Genomic DNA, 18319 nt, shown 5'->3' on the forward strand with positions numbered 1-18319 from the left:
CGAGTATACATGTAATCTTTTTTTCCCCCTCATGCCACTTTGTCTAAGAATGTATTAAAAAGAACCTTTTGAGGGAGTGGAAAGAGATCATTTGAAAATTTTGTGTAACTAGAATATAAGGTATGTTATGTAAAAATGACGGGAACTGGCAACGAACTTGGCTGAGAACATAGAGTAAAGAGAAAAGGTATGCAAGAGCTGAAGCCATTCTCTGTTGTTACCAAACTGTAAAAGGATTATATAATTTTAAAAAATAATTTTAAAAACTCATTCTTAAACATTACACAAAAATAGAAATTCTTTATTACATTTTTCAGATTAGTTTATACCTAAAGTTAAAAACATTTCTATTAGTGATTTTTCTGATACTAAGTTTTGAGTTTAAGGTGATCATTGGATATAATATTCTAATACACAAAAGGACTGGCAATTTGATTATGGATTTCATTTAAGAAAATGTGTTTCCACTTATATACCAAAATTTCATTATAATATAATCCTTAACAATGCTCCCTAATATATACGGGTGTGTGTGTGTGTGTGTGTGTGTATATGTATATATTTTTTTATTTTTTTATTTTCGAGATGAAGTTCCACTCTTGTCACCCAGGTTAGAGTGCAATGGTGTGATCTCGGCTCACTGCAACCTCCGCCTCCTGGGTTCAAGCGATTCTCCTGCCTCAGCCTCCCAAGTAGCTGGGATTACAGGCGCCTGCCACTATGCCTGGTTAACTTTTGTATTTTTAGTAGAGATGGGATTTTGCCATTTTGGCCAGGCTGGTCTCGAAATCCTGACCTCAGGTGATCTGCCCACTTCCGCCTCCCAAAGTGCTGGGATTACAGGTGTGAGCCACCATGCCCTGCCCCTCCAATATTTTTAAAGTGGTGAAAAATTAAGTTCATGAACAGAAAGAAGGCTATACATATTTGGGATCATAATTATATATGCCTAAAGTAATCTGTTATTAATATTATATATAAACATATGGCAATTAAATATGAACAGTGTTAGTAATAAGCAATGCCTTCACAATAGTTTCCCTTTTAGTCCTCTGGTATCTATAAACAGCTTCATTATTCAATCCTTCTCTTCTCCTTCTCTTTGACATGTAAACATTGGCAGAGGAACATGATGCTCAATAAGAGACAAGTGCTTCTAGATTAGACTGGCTAAAAGTGAAGTAACAGAACATAAAAAAGGTGATAGCCAGTTTACACAACCTTTTTTTTTTTTTTCTGAGACAGAGTTTAGCTCTTGTCACCCAGGCTGGAGTACAATGGCGTGATCTCAGCTCACTGCAACCTCCGCTTCCTGGGTTCAAGCAATTCTCCTGCCTCAGCCTCCGGAGTAGCTGTCATTACAGGCGCGTGCCTACCACCACACCTGGCTAATTTTTGTATTTTTAGTAGAGGCGGGGTTTCATCATGTTGGCCAAGCTGTTCTCGAACTCCTGACCTCAAGTGATCCGCCCACTTTGGCCTCCCAAAGTGCTGGGATACAGGCATGAGCCACCGTGTCCGGCCAAAATCATCTTACAGATAAGAGGAAAAGCAATAATTACTTCTTTCAAGAAGGAAGGGCATGAGCAGACCTATATTTTAGGAAGGCAATCTGGTGGCCTGGAGGGGCCCAAAGATCCCTATACCTTCCTTCACATGCTCTCTGAAACCTACTCTCATTATTCTTTTCCTCAGAGTTTTTATACAAAATATCGTGTCTCCTTGCTTTCCATCTTCAAAAAACAAAGCTTGGTCGGGCATGGTGGCTCACACCTGTAATCCCAGCACTTTGGGAGGCTGAGGAGAGTGGATTACCTGAGGTCAGGAGTTCGAGACCAGCCTGGCCAACATGGTGAAACCCTGTCTCTACTAAAAATACAAAAATTAGCCAGACATGGTGGCACACGCCTGTAATCCCAGCTACTCGGGAGGCTGAGGCAGAAGAATTGCTTGAGCCTGGGAGACAGAGGTTGCAGTGAGCCAAGATCGTGCCACTGCACTCCAGCCTGGTCAACAGAGCAAGACTCTGTCTCAAAAAAAAAAAAAAAAAAAAAAAAACAAGAGATAATCCACAAGGTTGCTCTAGAAAGCAAAAAATAAAGTTTTGACTATGAACCTCTCAAAAGAGAGTCAGGAGAAATAAAATCTTAACCAAGTGAGTGAGGTAAAGTAAGTGACAACTAGTGATATACATTGGATTCTTAGTATTGGGGCAGCTACAGGCTGTCTTTTTAGAGACAGGGTCTCACTATGTTGCCTAGACTGCCTTAAATCCTACATTCAAGTGATCCTCCCAGCTCTGACTCCAGAGTAGCTGGGACTACAGATGTGCACCACCATGCCTAACTCACCCTATTCTTTTTAAATCCCTTCTTACCCATCTTAGAATCCACATTAACTCCTCCCTTGTAAATAATTTTTAACTCCCTTGATCCATACTCCCTCTGTACAACTCACTTGGTAAAAGCTCAATCCAATTCTTTACTTATTTTGTGCCTGCTCCCAAGCAGCTAAATGTTGGAGAAAAATCGTGCAATCACAATCCCTTCAAAATTACAAATAAGCAATTCATTAATACCCTTCTTTACTAAGTTCATTTTCCCATCTCCAACAGCCTTTTCCCCTCAACTTTCAACCACCCCTCCTACAGCTAGATGATACTGTCTCCCACTTAACCACGAAAACAGATGAAAGCAGAGGAGAATTACTTATCTTTCCACTACTAATTTCAGTAACCTTCCTGCACCTGTAGCCACATTCCTCTTAAAAATAAGGGGCAATGAGTTCCTGTTCCTGACTAAAGCCAGTCTCACCACCTGTGGCCTAGGTCTCAAGTCCATCTGCCTCCCTCTAAGACTTCACTTAGGTAATTATCTTTTTTTCTCTTGGACACCTTCTTCGACTATCCGTTCAAATGTTCAAAGACTCTTCTAAGAGTCTTTCCTAGACTATCCTATCTAAGAGATCTCCCCTTTCTCAATCATTCTTTTTCTCCTTTGTGTGTTTTTTTTCATACTGCCTGTCATTACAAGAGATGCTATATTTATTTATTTCATGTCTGTCTTCTTACTACAATGTAAGCCCCTGGAGGACAAGAATTTTGCCTTTTTTCCATCTATCTTTAGCACATAATACACTGCCTCATAACATCCTAAGTGCCCAATTATTATTATTTTAAAGGCAGGGCATGCCCAGACAATTTTTTTTTTTGGTAGTAGAGACAAGGTCTTGCTATGTTGCCCAGGCTGGTCACAAACTCCTGAGCTCAAGTGATCGTCTTGCCTCAGCCTTTCAAAGTGTTGGAATTACAGGCGTGAGCCACCTCACCCAGCCCCCAATTATTATTTGTTGCATGAATATAGAATAAGCTCCAAACTTCATATGGCCAAGAGAATCACTGATTTTCTGCCCTGATGCATTTCCCATTTCAGTAAAAGAGACCACTCAGTTATGCAGGCTCCATACCTTGGGGTCATCCTTGGTTCCCCTCTTTTCTTTATAGTCCACATTCAATTGGTCCACGTTGTCAGCTCTACTTCCAAAATATATTCTAAGTATGACTACTTTTCATCATTTCCATTGCTATAGTCCTACCCGAGCTAGCAAACTACCACCTGTGGACCACTATGGAAGTTTACCTTGTCTCCATCCGTGCAGACACCAGTGATATGTCTAAGACAAAATAAAAATCTCATTCCATTTTTTAAAAACTCTAAAATGACTTCCTATTGCAACCAGAATAAAATCCAAATTGTTTGCCATGGCCAAAATTGCTTATTTACATGTTTACTATTCCTTTTTCCATTAGAAACATCTTGAATAGTACCTAGTATATAATAATCTTTTATGACTTTTTTTTTTTTGAGACAAAGTCTCCCTCTGTCACCCAGTTGGAGTACAGTGGTGCAATCTCGGCTCACTGCAACCTCTACCTCCCAGGTTCACATGATTCTCATGCCTCAGCCTTCCCAGTAGCTTGGATTACAGGCATGCACCACCATGCCTGGCTAATTTTTGTATTTTTAGTAGAGACAGGGTTTCCCCCATGCTGGCCAGGCTGGTCTCAAACTTCTGACCTCAAGTGATCCACCAGCTTTGGCCTCCCGAAGTGCTGGGATTACAGGCATGAGCCACCACTCCTGGTCACTATTTGTTGAGTTGGTTGATCCCTCGCTTTTGACACTCTTCAGAATGTAGCAGTTCTTAAGATCATAACCCCAACATTCTAGTTCTAAAACATATCCACATATTTACATAATATTTATTCTACATATTTTATGTTTACATATAATAAATACATATTCTAAAAAGGGATTATTGGGCATGCACATTTTGTTTCATTAGAGGGGTGTATAATAGAGAAAGAAAATACAGATAAAATTAATTTATTTAAGTTGAACAAACATTTGCTGAGTTTCTGGTGTTATGTGAACCAAGACAAACAGCCTATCCTCGAAAAGCTCAGAGTGGGGTAGCAACATGTATTTTTTAAACTGAAAGGACAGTCACATCACCTACTTCTCTAATCCTTTGTATTATCCCTGTTTGTTTAAACAGCAATAGAGTGTGTGAAGCTGGCTGGAAATAAGAACTGTATATTATTTGCTCCTCCACATAAAGATACTGAGTTTATGTATCAGGTATTTTCTAGATGCAGGAAATATAAAGATGAATAACCCTTGCCAGGCGCCATGGCTCATGCCTGTAATCCTAGCACTTTGGGAGGCTAAGGTGGGCAGACAGTTTGAGCTCAGGAGTTCGAGACCAGCCTGGGCAATATGGTGAATCCCCATCTCTACAAAAAATACAAAAAAAATTTAGCTAGACATGGTGGCCTGTGTCTGTGGTCCCAGCTACTCGAGAGGTTGAGGTGGGACAATCACCTGAGACCAGGAGGCAGAGGTTGCAGTGAGCCAAGATCATACCACTGCACTATAAAATGAGGTCCCGTCTCCAAAAAAAAAAAAAAAAAAAAAAAAAGAGATTAATAACCCATGAGATAAATGAAGTCTAGTGGAAACACACATGTAAATAAACAATTATAAATTTATTTATTTATTTATTTATTTATTTGAGACTGAATCTTGCTCTGTCATCCACACCGGAGTGCAATGGTGCGATCTCGGCTCACTGCAACCTCTGCCTCCCAGGTTCAAGCCATTCTCCTGCCTCAGTCTCCCGAGTAGCTGGGATTACAGGTGTGTGCCACCATACCCAGCTAATCATACCATAATTTTAAAACTACTATGTATGCAGTGCTGTGGCAGCACGGTGAAGGATGCAATTAACGCTGCCTAGGGAAGTCTGAGGGAAGGTAATATCTGAGTATGATTAGAAATAGCTCTCCAGATAAAAGAGAGAGAAAATAATACAATATGGAGTAAACAATATAGACAAGTGAAAAGAAGAGTGAAAAAAATTTATATATAGTAATCAACAGTGATTGATTGAATATACCTTAAAAACCAAGTATACAAATGGCAGAGTAGGGTTAGAGTATAAAATCAGGATGAGATTCTGTGATATACTGAAGAACTAATTAAGAATTTAAAGAAGACACACATATTTTAAAAAGAAAATAGTGGAAGTGGAAAAGACAGGTTGAAACATAGGAAGATACTGGATAAAAAGTCATGGAAGCAGTAAAACAAACTGGATTACCATGTGAAACACTAAAAATGTGACCAATAATTTTGCTATTATTATTTTTGAATGAGTGATATTTTATACATTTATTCTTTTATTATTTTTATTTATTTATATTTTTGAGACAGAGTCTTGCTCTGTTGCCTGGGTTGGAATACAGTGGTATAATCTCAATTCATGGCATTCTTGACCTCCCAGGTTCAAGCGATCCTCCCACCTCAGCCTCCTGAGTAGCTTAAGATGACAGGCGTATGCCACTATGCTCAGCCAATTTTGTTTATTTTTTTGTAGAGGCAAGGTCTCACTGTGTTGCCCAGGCTGGACTCAAACTCCTCGACTCAAGGTATCCAGCTGCCTTTGCCTCCCAAAGTGCTGGGAAAACAAGTGTGAGCCACCACACCCAGCTTGGCTATTATTATTTTTACTACTACTATTATAAGTCTGGCAAAAGATAATAAAGTTCTGAACTAGGTACTGCAGATGAAGAATGTGAAGTCTGTTTGAAGGTATGAGAGAGAAGAAAATGGATTTTCAGCATGGGCACTAATTGAGGGTGGAATGGCAATGAAACCACAGTTTCTTCTCTGACTTTTTTAGTGTAACTGCTCCCCAGCAAAGTATTCTCAAAAGCTCCCCTTTTAGCTAAAAAGTTCTATTTCAGGTATGGACAAGCTGAACATATTTCCTAGAGTCTCCCAAATTATCTTGATGTGAAATTCTGTATATAGAACTAGTTCGACTGGGTGCAAACAGCATCTTTTTTCCTTAGGACTCCTGTATCCTCTCTCTAGGCTCTTCAAGTAGGGAAAAAAAACTGAGAAGAGAAGCATGTTTCTGCTCTTTTCACTGCACACACACTTATCTTCTATCACACTGCTGCTGCTTATAGAGCTCATTATGTACAGTGCCCATGCTAGCCACTGAGGAAAGGAGACAACAATATGGAGACAACATACACCATGGGGGTTACACCTATGGAAGGTAGACAAACATTTAATAAACAGATCATGGGCCATAGTTTCTGTAAAGTATTTTTATAAATAAAGTTTACAGCCATGCCCAATTTATGCATTGTCTGCGGCTGTTTTTTGCTACAATGGCACTGCTGAATGGTTGTAACAGATTCTGTGGCCCACAAAGCCAAAAATGTTTGCTATCTGGACTTCATAAAGAAGTTTGTCAAGCTCTAAAGCAGGCCATTAATTAATTTTATGTGATAGTGTGAGAAAGAGGAAGCTGGTTAGTATGAAGTGTTGGGGCAATTACCCTGAAAAACTGAAGGATGAGCTGAACAAAGGAAAGGTCTCAAAGGCAAGGCTGGGAGTAACAGCATTATGTAAAAGACCTGAGGTGGGAAAGAGCACAGTGCATACCATGAACTGAGACAAGGTCAGTGTGGCTTGAGTACAATTAGTGTTGTATAATGAGATCAGAAAGGCAGGCACAGATTAGGTGATGCAGGGTCTTAGAGGCCATAACACTGATTTTATATCTTAATCTATAGGACAATGAGAGCCTATCAAAGGCTTAGGTGAAGAAGGGTGGTTATGAGTAAATCTGTGCTTTTAAAATATTTCTGTTTTAAGGGAAATAATGGGAGAAGGGGTGGACAGCAAGACATTTAAGACTAGTTAGAAGGCAACAAGAGATCGAGAAAAGGGGATGACAGCTTGGATCACAAGAAAGGAAGGAAAAAGAAAAAATTGAGAAATATATAGGAAGATGAATTGGCAGAATTTTTTGACTGATTAAGCAGAAAAAGCTGAAGGAAGGACAGCTGACAAAGATGATTATTATAACATAGCATATATAACAGGCTGGATGGCTAAACAGGGTACATGAGGTGAGTACAATGGAAGGCAGGAGGAGGAGATATGGGAGGAGAAAATTAGCTCAGTTTGTTTAAAGTATCCAAAAACAAAATGAATATGTCCACTAAGAGTTGATAAGACAGGGCCGGGCGCAGTGGCTTACGCCTGTAATCCTCACACTTTGGGAGGCCACGGCAGGCAGATCACTTGAGGTCAGGAGTTTGAGACCCACCTGGCCAACATGCTGAAACCCCGTCTCTACTAAAAATACAAAAACTGGCCAGGCGTGGTGGTGGGCACCTGTGGTTCCAGCTACTCAGGAGGCCGAGACAGAAGTATCGCTTCAACAGGGGAGGCAGAGGTTGCAGTGAGCCAAGATCATGCCACTGCACTCCCCTGGGTGACAGAGCAAGATTCCATCTCAAAAAAAAAAAAAAAAGCTGATACACTGGCCAGCAGAAGTAGAAAGGCTGGGATGATTTTTTTGGTGAGGTCTCAATAATGAAAGTTTTGGTTAAAAAACAAAACAACAAAAATTGGATAATAGTATTAAACCTTATATACATTAACTTTTATGTCTCGGTTAAATGGACATAGAAAAAGAGGTTACCCAAAGGAGAAGAGAAAGAATACACAGGGAAAAAGAATGTTAAAAAGACCAAAAGTCATAAAAAAGATATATATCTGCTTTACCATTTTGCCTGAGACTTTGCTGCTAGGTTTAACTGAATCTGAGCAAATAAGACTGCAAGTATTTTCATTCTCCACAGGTGCTCAGTAGAAACATGGATTCCAGCTATAAAATGGTCTCAAAATATGACCATTGAGTGAGGGTCTAAATGCACGAATGTTAATCTGGTACCCAGATCTTACATGCTTTGTTTTGTTTTGTTTTGTTTTGCTGTGTCCCTCAGGCTGGAGTGCAGTGGTGTGAACAACTTACTGCAGCCTTGACCTCTGGGGTTCAAGCAATTCTTCCACCTCAGCCTTTTGAGCAGCTGGGACCACAACTGTGGGCCACACAGCTAATTTTAAAATTTTTCTGTAGAGACGGGGGTCTCCTTATCTTGCCCAGGCTGGTCTCAAACTCCTGAGCACAAGCAATCCTCCTGCCTCAGCCCCCCAAAGTGCTGGGAATACAGGCATGAGCTATGGTGCCCAGCCCCCTTAACTTGCATTTTTGAAAGTCATCACAAACTTCAGGACTGTATATAACACTCCCATAAAAATCAAAAATTAAACCCATATAAAAGAGAATTCTCGACACTTACTTTTCAAGCTCTTCCTGAGAATGGGCAAATGTACAATTTGTTCCTCGTGGACAACCCCCTTGCTGTCGCAGATCTCGGCACATGCTAGTCTTGTATTTGCTGTTTGGCTGAGGCTACAAAAATGGAACACATTCAATGAGTGGCAAAGTGAAGATTCCATTTGTAATTCACTCTAGGAAGTTCAGAACTTTATAATTACACCTTTAATTCTTTTTCACATTAGACAAGTAATTCTTGTACTGAAACAACTAATATTCCATTGTTTCCTGTTGTGAGTTATGTGACATAACCCTGAGTTGGCACTTTAGATATTCCTTCTGAAGATTATTCGAAACTGGCTCAAATGTTATTATGTCCATTTATTCATTAGTTAACAGAATGCCCAGAAAAAGACAATATTTTTTCATCAATTTATTGCTGTCTTAAAATTCTGCTACCAAAATCAAACAATTTTAAAAAGCATTTAAAAAAGCCGAAAGCTTTGTCTACTTAAAACTTTCTCAGAAAAGGTAGAATACAATTCCCCCAGAAGTGAAAAATTACCAATTCACTTGTCAACTTGAGGGTACAACTCTCAGGCTTAACCTATTTGAGTTCACACAATGCGGCAGAATATTAAAATTTCACTATGACTTCTACAATTTGCATCAAAATCTAAGATATTCTTATTCTTATGAGCCTAAGATGAAAACATTTGCTTTTCAGTCAACATTTTAAGTTATAATGTCTCCTAAGAATGAGGAAAGAAGAGTACAAAGTGTGGGTTTGATCCCAGCTCTTACTGACAGCACAATCTTTTTTATTTTTTTTATTTTTATTTTTGAGACGGAGTCTGGCTCTGCTGCCCAGGCTGGAGTGCAGTGGCGCCATCTCGGCTCACTACAAGCTCCACTTCCCGGGTTCACGCCATTCTCCCTGCCTCAGCCCCCAAGGAGCTGGGACTACAGGTGCCTGCCACCACGCCTGGCTAATTTTTTGTATTTGTAGTAGAGATGGGGTTTCACTGTGTTAGCCAGGATGGTCTCATCTCCTGACTTCGTGATCTGGCCCCCTTGGCCTCCCAAATGCTGAGACTATAGGCATGAGACACTGCACCCACCCTCTAACAGCACAATCTTATATTATTTAACCTCTTTGAATTTCAGCTTGGACATAGCAACTACATTGCAGGTGACTGTAAGGATAAGAAATAATATACGTAAAACATTGAATGTAGTGAATGGCTCATAATAACTTAATAAACAGAAGTTATTAGTATAAAGGATTATATCTTAACTTCTTTTTATTTTATTTTATATTTTTGGAAACAAGAGTCACTCTATCGCCCAGGCTGGAGTGCAGTGGCGCTATCTCGGCTCACTGTAGCCTCTATCTCCCGGGTTCAAGCGATTCTCCTGACTCAGCCTTCTGAGTAGCTGGGATTACAGGTGTCCACCACCATGCCAGGCTAATTTTTGTATTTTTTTTTTTTTTTTTTTTTTTTTAGTAGAGACGGGGTTTCACCATGTTGGCCAGGCTGGTCTCGAACTTCTGACCTCAAGTGATCTGCTCACCTCGACCTCCCAAAGTGCTGGGATTACAGGCGTGAGCCACTGTGTCTGGCCAGGATTATATCTCAATTTCTAAAGTACATTGAAAATTACCTTGAAAATTCAAATTTCAGCTGGGCACGGTGGCTCACACGCCAGTAATCCCAGCACTTTGGGAGGCCGAGGTGGGCAGATCACCTGAGGTCAGGAGTTTGAGACCAGCCTGGCCAACATGGTAAAACCCTATCTCTACAAAAAATACAAAAATTAGCAGGGCATGGTGGCGCTTGCCTGTAATCCCAGCTACTTGGGAGGCTGAGGCAGGAGAATTACTTGAACTCAGGAGGCAGAGGTTGTTGCAGTGAGCTGAGATAGCATCACTGCACTCCAGCCTGGGCAACAGAGTGAGGCTTTGTCTCAAAAAAAAAAAAAAAAAAAAAAAAAGAAAGAAAAGAAAAAGAAAATTCGAATTCCATAAATGACAATTTCCCACAGTAGAAAAGAATTAGACAAAACGTTTTGGAATCAATTATCTACATTTGGTCAAAAAAATTCTGTAATGAAGTATACTCACATCTAAGATACCCTCAAAACTCTTGCTGTGCTATAAAATGTTACCAAGTACATTAAAAACTGGGTTTCTCCCAAAAGAACAGAGATAGTAAAAAAACTTATGAGTCACATACTGAGTCCAATTAACAAAACAGCTTGTTAAGATGTTCAGGATGAAACTGGGTTAGAGATAATAGCAGTCAGAAATGTAATAAATATACTTACCTGAGGGGTCTCATGGCCTTTTCTACTATAATTTTGTATGAAGTCCACAAGACCATGAACTACTGTTTTAACAGCTACCATTGCATTTTCTAGCTGCTCCCAAGTTGGTGAAACAGCATCTAAAATAAGCCACCAAGGGCACGGGGGTTGGGAGGGGAAGAATGTTAGCAGTAATTCTCTTGTATTATTCACCTCGAAAGTAGAAAAAAATATAAGCAACTGAGCATGTTCCCACATACCTGGATTAGGGTCTATGTTTGCAAGAAGCTCTAAATGAGGTCTCAGTCTATTTAAGTTAGCTGGGTCACCTGTTCGTTGCAAAACAATTGTCAATTCCTGGACACTCTTTGCAAATGACTCTGGAGACTGTAGCTAACAAACAGAAATGAGAATGCTTTTTACTTTGGTTCTTATGACACATTTATATTCAAATACTTTCAATTTTCAACACATTTAATAGGTTTTCAAGTGTCTTCAGATTCCATAGTAGGACTATCAGTGATGAATTAAATTTTCACCTCAGAATCTGCCCTATGAAATTCATCATTAGACACTTAGAAAACTTATAAGCTGTATTAACTCTCTGAGGTCAGAATATAGATAAGCTTGAAATTTTGTAAGCCTCACTGCTTTTACGCTAATATCATGTATTTGTTTCCCTCTTGCATCCCTTTATTTTGCAAGTAGAAAAATAAAAAGAAAATAAGGATAATTTATAAGAGTCTGACATTTAAAAACACAGGAATCTCCAACTGTTTGTGTATAGACTCTTTAGAATATTCTATTACTCTTCAATGTAACAGCAATTGTAGAATATCAGCATCTCTAATTTCACAAACCTTATCAATGATAGACTGCATGTGTGATTTATGAGCCAAATCACCATACAAAAGAGAGGACCACTGTTCAGGTGAAATACGGAGTCCTGCTTCCATAGCAATATGAACAATTTGGGCATCATGTTCCCTGCGTAACGCTTCATAACTCCGAAATTCTTCCTTCAGCTGCATTAAGGAAGAGTCTTCATCTCTTTTGGTAACCTAAGAAATAGAAAAGAGAAAAAGAAACTCATCAGAATTGGTCTGTGCTTTCTCCCTTCAACTGATTCGTTTATTCTTTTTTCACAGAGGCTGGGGGATACTTACATATCAGACACCACACAAATAAGGTACATAGATAAGATAATGTCCTGACCACAAATTCTTTCTGGAACAAAACAGAACTTACATAACTAAATACATAATCCCTGCCTTCAATGATTTCAGCCACTGTTAAGAAAGAGAAACTTGTAAGTAGAAAATTACAGTAAAAGTGCTATTATAAGGCTTGATGGCAACAAAGAGGAAAAGGAATTAAATTAGCGAGAAGAAAGGGATTTCAGAAAAGGCTTCTCCCAGCTGAAAGCTACATGAATTGATTTGTGTACAATAAATATGAGTTTCCTGAGCAAAGAAAGGTGAGGAGGCCGGGGTGGTGGCTCATGCCTGTAATCCCAGCACTTTGAGAGGCCGAGGTGGGCGGATCACTTGAAGTCAGGAGTTTGAGACCAGCCTGGCCAACGTGATGAAACCCCATCTCAAATAAAAATACAAAAATTAGTCGGGCGTGGTGGTGGCAGGCACCTGTAATCCCACCTACTCGGGAGGCAGAGGTTGCAGTGAGCTAAGATAGCACTATAGCACTCTAGCCTGAGGGACAGAGTAAGACTCCGTCTCAAAAAAAAAAAAAAAAAAAAGAAAAAGAAAAAAAAGAAGGGGGAGAAATAGATTTTTTAAAAGAGCAGCAAGTGGTGAAATAGAAACATGAAAAAGCAGAACACACAGGGTTAAGGTATGATACAGGCTAGAGAATAATAATAGAGGGCATTATATACTACGGTAGGAAATTTGGATATTATCATGAAGGGAATGTGAACCCACTGATTTTTTTGGAGGGGTAGGGATGGGGAGGACAGGGGATGGGGAGACCAGGGTCTCACTTTGTCACCCAGGTTGGAGTGCAGTGGCATGATCTAGGCTCGCTGTAGCCTTGACTTTCTGGGCTCAAGCAATCTTCTCGCTTTGGCCTCCCAAAGTGCTGGGATTACAGGTATAAACCACTGTACAGGGCTGATTTAGGATTTTTAAGCAGAGAAGTGACATGATCAGATTTATGTTTTAAAAAACATCACTTTGGTAACAGGAGAGGATATAGATAGACAAGCAAGGAATCCAGCTAATAGGTATACATATATTAGCACTACCACATGATAATTAAGAAATTTTCTTGGCCGGGCGCGGTGGCTCAAGCCTGTAATCCTAGCACTTTGGGAGGCCGAGACGGGCGGATCATGAGGTCAGGAGATCGAGACCATCCTGGCTAACATGGTGAAACCCCGTCTCTACTAAAAAAAATACAAAAAACTAGCCGGGCACGGTGGCGGGCGCCTGTAGTCCCAGCTACTCGGGAGGCTGAGGCAGGAGAATGGCGTGAAACCGGGAGGCGGAGCTTGCAGTGAGCTGAGATCGGCCACTGCACTCCAGCCTGGGCGACAGAGCGAGACTCCGTCTCAAAAAAAAAAAAAAAAAAAAAAAAAAAAGAAATTTTCTTGGGAGGCTGAGGCAGGAGGATGGCCTGCGCCCAGGAGTCAAGGCTGCAGTGAATTACGATGGCGCCACTGCACTCCAGCCTAAGCAACAGAGCGAAAGTCCGTCACTTAAAAGAAGAAATTTTCTGCTACCCCAGAAATTATCATCAGGGTATATAGCTTTAACCTCTACTTAAGTAGTAAAAAACTACACATTAAAAAGTTACAGAGTTTTACAGGGCCTAGTGAGGTGTGTGGAACCAGAGATTAATTTCAATAGTTGCCCTAAGAGCATGAAATTCTAAACGCTATGACTATGAGGTAGATAGTGTCCAAGTCTCATTAGTGGAGTTAAATGAATTAATCCCAACACCCTCTATTACCAATTACCTGTTATCTCAAACTAAGCGGTCTGCCAAGAAAACAGTTTTCTGTCTGTACTATTTTCACTCTTGGGAGCTATAAAACCAACAAAATAACCTAAATAAGCTTTGGTTTCAAATTTAAATGTTTTACTTTCATAGAAGCCAATAGGCCTTTCTACTTCCAAGTACATGAGACATTCTCAAGACCCAGGCAGCAACCTACACTCTTGGATCATAAAAACACTTTAAGGATTCAGCTTGCTTTCAGTATCTGTTACTACCTGCTAGCCTATTAGACAATGAAACTACGTTTTAAAATATATTGGGGTTCTTCCCTACCCTTTCCACTAAACAAAAAACAACATCTAAAAGCAGAGTGGACCAATCTCCTCAACCTTCCATTTCCTTGTTGTATGTGAGATAACATGTAGGCCATTTTCAGATTAAAGGTATTAATCTAATCACTACAGAGAATGAGATAACAAAAACAATAATGGGTTACAAAGTTTACATACTCCTTATGAAGTTTTCAATATAGTTCCTGATTTCCTTTTAAGACACTAAATGTAAAGAAATTAGGTTTCTGCAGTCCTCTTTTACTTGATAAGAGTCAAGTTTACCAAATGATTTCCTTATGTTCTTTCTGTTACTGACATCTTCACATATATACTCTTATTTTGCCAATAGATAGTAACAGGTACTACCAAAAGGTGGTACTACAGATGCAATCAATGCAGAAGGAAAGTTTCCTCTCAACTCTTGTAAGCATTCTGTATTGCTAGGGCCTCTAGACTGGGTAACAGGAATTTCAGGAAGTATCTGTCTCACAAACAGGCATGTCTTTCCATAGATACTTAATGCTTACCTTAAAACAAGAAGCTCGATACAGTAGTTGCACAACATGACCAATACTTGTTTTTGATGCCTGAGGAAATCTTGGTTCTAGTCTCTGCACAACAAAAAGTACCAGAACTTTCCTTGAGAGGGCAGAACCATCTTCCAATGCCAGTAATACCAGCTTCAAGGCCTCTTCTTGCATAGCTAAAAATATTGAAGGAACGTAAGTTCATGACAAATGAGGAACCCATCAGATCATGTGTGTCACAGATATCTTTGGGTATTAGAGTTTATAGTGGCCCATTACCCATAATCTATATTTAATCAGCACAAAGAGGACATCACATGTACATAGTTTATTTAAAAGGTAATCAAGCAAAATAAAACATACTTTCCATAAATAAAACATTCTTCCACTAAATACCAATCAGAACACAAGTTAACAGAACTTAAAGTATCTTCTGTATTTAACAGTCAATTAGATGATGATAAGGTTAAGGTAAAAAAAAGTTATTTATAAAACACATAGCTGGGTGTGGTGGTTCACACCTATAAATCCCACCACTTTGAGAGGCCAAGGCAGGAAGACTGTTTGAGCCCAGGAGTTTGAGACCAGCTTGGGTAATATAGGGAGACCCTGTCTCTACAAAAAATGTTAAGTATTAAAAAAATTAGCCAGGCATGGTGGCATGCGCCTGTGGTTCCAGCTCTTGGGAGGCGAAGTGGAGGATCACTTGAGCCTGGGAGGTTAAAGCTGTAGTGAGCTGTGATCACGTCACTGTACCCCAGCCTGGGTAACAGAGACGGACCCCATCTCAAATAAATATATAAAAATTAAATACACAGAACTACTCTGACAATGATATGCAAAGGACCCACAGCACGCTTATAATAAATGGTATTGTTTTCATGCATGAGACTGTCACTTTGCCTGTCAGAACTATTTTGCATATAATTTAAAAAATATTAGCCTCTGAATGCAAAACCCAAAGAAGGTATTAATTTCATTTATGTTGCTTTATAGCCAGGAATATATAGTATAATCTGAAGTTAATCATTAGAGAAAATCAGATTTCTAAATTAAGAAATATTCTGAGGCTGGGCACGCTGGCTCATGCTTGTAATTCCAGTACTTTGGGAGGCCGAGGCGGGCAGATCACCTGAGGTCAGGAGTTCGAGACCATCCTGGCCAACACGGTGAAACCCCATCTCTACTAAAAATACAAAAATTAGCTGGGCATGGTGGTGTGCATCTGTACTCCCAGCTACTCAGGAGGCTGAGGCAGGAGAATCCCTTGAACCCGGGAGGCAGAGGTTGCAGTGAGCCGAGATTGTACCACTGCACTACAGCCTGGCGACACAGCGAAAGTCCATCTCAAAAAAAAAAAAAAAAAAAGAAATATTCTGTAAAATAAATAGCCTGTATTCTTCAAGAATATGTGTCATGAAAGTTCCAGAATAAAGACGACTAAAAAGAGACATGACTAAAACATACAGAAAGTGATCTTGAACTGGGTCTTACACTTGAAGAAAATAAATACTATAAAAGATATTTTTGGAATAGTTGACAAAATTGGAATATGAACTACAAATTGTATATAGTACTGTATTGTATCATTAATTTTTAAAAATTTAATGAATGTAATATTGTTACATAAGAGAGTATCCTTGTTTTCAGGAAACACACTGAAGTATTAAAGGAAAGGAGCATAAAATAAACAACCTACTCTCAAATGGTTCAGAAGAGAGGGAAAAAATAACAAATATGGCAAAATATTAGAAACTGCTGAATGTTGGTAAAGAACATACAAAAAATTCTCTGCATTATTCTTACAACTTTTCCATAAATACAAAATTATTTCAAAATTACAAATTACAAATACATGGTTATCAATCAAAACAATACAGCTTAAGAGCTGAAAGATTATCTGGATTCAAAATACAAACCCTTTTTCTAAGTGAGGCTATTGAGGTCCAGAGAAGTTAAGTGTTTAAGCCAAGGTAACATATCTAGTTACCAACAAAATTGGAACTGTAATGGCAAAAACCACAATTACTTTTGCACCAATCTAATAGAACCAAGGACTTTAAAAAATTTTTTAATTTTTTCTTTTTTCTTTCTTTCTTTTTTTCACCTCCCAGTGTTTCTCTGCTAGCAAGGACTTCTTTTAAAAACTGAGATAAAATTAACCATTTTAACTACACAATTCAGTGGTATCTACTATATTTCACAATGTTGTACAACCATCAACTCTAATTTAAGACATTTTCATCACCCCAAAGGAAACTCATTGCCATTAAGCAGTCACTGTTCATACACTCTATACACAGCCCCGGCAACAGTAGGCTGTCTGGTTTCTTTAATTTAATGTGGGTTTTTTTTCTTTTTCTTTTTCTTTTTTTTTGAGACAAAATCTCGCTCTGTCACCTAGGCTGGAGTGCAGTGGCACAATCTTGGCTCACTGCAACCTCCGCCTCCTGGGTTCAAATGATTCTTGTGCCTCAGCCTCCTGAATAGCAGGGATGACAGGTGTGCACCACCATGCCCAGCTAATTTTTTGTATTTTCAGTAGAGACAGAGTTTTGCCATGTTGGCCAGGCTGGTCTCAAACTCCTGACCTCAAGTTATCCACCTGCCTCAGCCTCCCAAAGTGCTGGAATTACAGGTGTGAGCCACTGCGTCCAACCTAATGTAGTATTTTTGAAGCTCATCCACATGCAGCATATATATGCATTTATTCCTTTTATGGCTGAGGGATAGCCTATTTATGGACATACTACATTTTGTTAATCCATTTATCACTTGATGGACATTTGGATTGTTTCCACCTTTTGACTATTGCAAATAATGCTGCAATAAACACTTGTATACAAGTATTAGTTTGAATATCTGTTTTCTATTCTTTTGGGTATACACTTAGGAATAAAACTGCTGGGTCATATGGTAATTGTTTAACTTTTTAAGGAACTGACAAATTATTTTCCAAAGCAGCACACCATTTTACATGCCCACATTCTCCACATTCTCATCAACATTTGTTATGTTCCATTTTTAAAAATTATGGCTACTCCCAGCATTTTGGGAGGCCGAGATGGGAGGATTACTTGAGGCCAGGAGTTCTGAAGTTACAGTGGGCTAAAACCGTGCCACTGCACTCCAACCTGAGCAATGGAGCAAGACCCTGTCTCTAAAAAAATGAAATAAAATAATGGCCAAGTGAGTATAAACAAGTATGTCACTGTGATTTTGATTTGCATCTCCCTAATAACTAAATACACTCAGGATTTTTTCATGTGCTTGTTAGCCATCGTGTCTCTTCTTTGGAGAAATGTCTACTCAAGTTATGTGCCCATTTTTAAATTAGGCTGTCTTTTTGTTTCTGAGCTGTAGAAAAAAGAGATTTGACACCTAGTCTAGTGTTTCTTTAAAAGTAAACATCAGAAACATCTAAAGGTAACATTCTTTAATTCTGTATGAAACTAGATTTTTGAAATATTTTAAAAATTTGTATAACGG

General features: G+C 39.2%; 1 protein-coding gene and 1 non-coding gene across 7 annotated transcripts in view; both read right to left on the bottom strand.

Moving 5' to 3' along the window:
- RC3H2 (ring finger and CCCH-type domains 2) overlaps positions 1 to 18319 on the bottom strand; it is a 56004-nt gene that overhangs the window by 19613 nt on the left and 18072 nt on the right. For all 6 annotated transcript variants that reach the window (XM_008006348.3, XM_008006349.3, XM_008006346.3 and 3 more), the window contains 5 exons: positions 14831 to 15006; positions 11874 to 12074; positions 11274 to 11406; positions 11035 to 11153; positions 8729 to 8841 (listed from right to left, as the gene is read on the bottom strand). In XM_008006348.3, coding sequence (XP_008004539.3) covers positions 8729 to 8841; positions 11035 to 11153; positions 11274 to 11406; positions 11874 to 12074; positions 14831 to 15006 — 742 coding nt within the window. The remainder of the gene's footprint in view (positions 1 to 8728; positions 8842 to 11034; positions 11154 to 11273; positions 11407 to 11873; positions 12075 to 14830; positions 15007 to 18319) is intronic.
- LOC119622360 (small nucleolar RNA SNORD90) lies at positions 11493 to 11603 on the bottom strand. Its single transcript, XR_005239013.1, has one exon. It is a non-coding gene; the product is annotated as a small nucleolar RNA SNORD90 (small nucleolar RNA).

Source organism: Chlorocebus sabaeus, chromosome 12 (genome assembly GCF_047675955.1).
Source record: "Chlorocebus sabaeus isolate Y175 chromosome 12, mChlSab1.0.hap1, whole genome shotgun sequence".
NCBI classification, from domain to species: domain Eukaryota; kingdom Metazoa; phylum Chordata; class Mammalia; order Primates; family Cercopithecidae; genus Chlorocebus; species Chlorocebus sabaeus.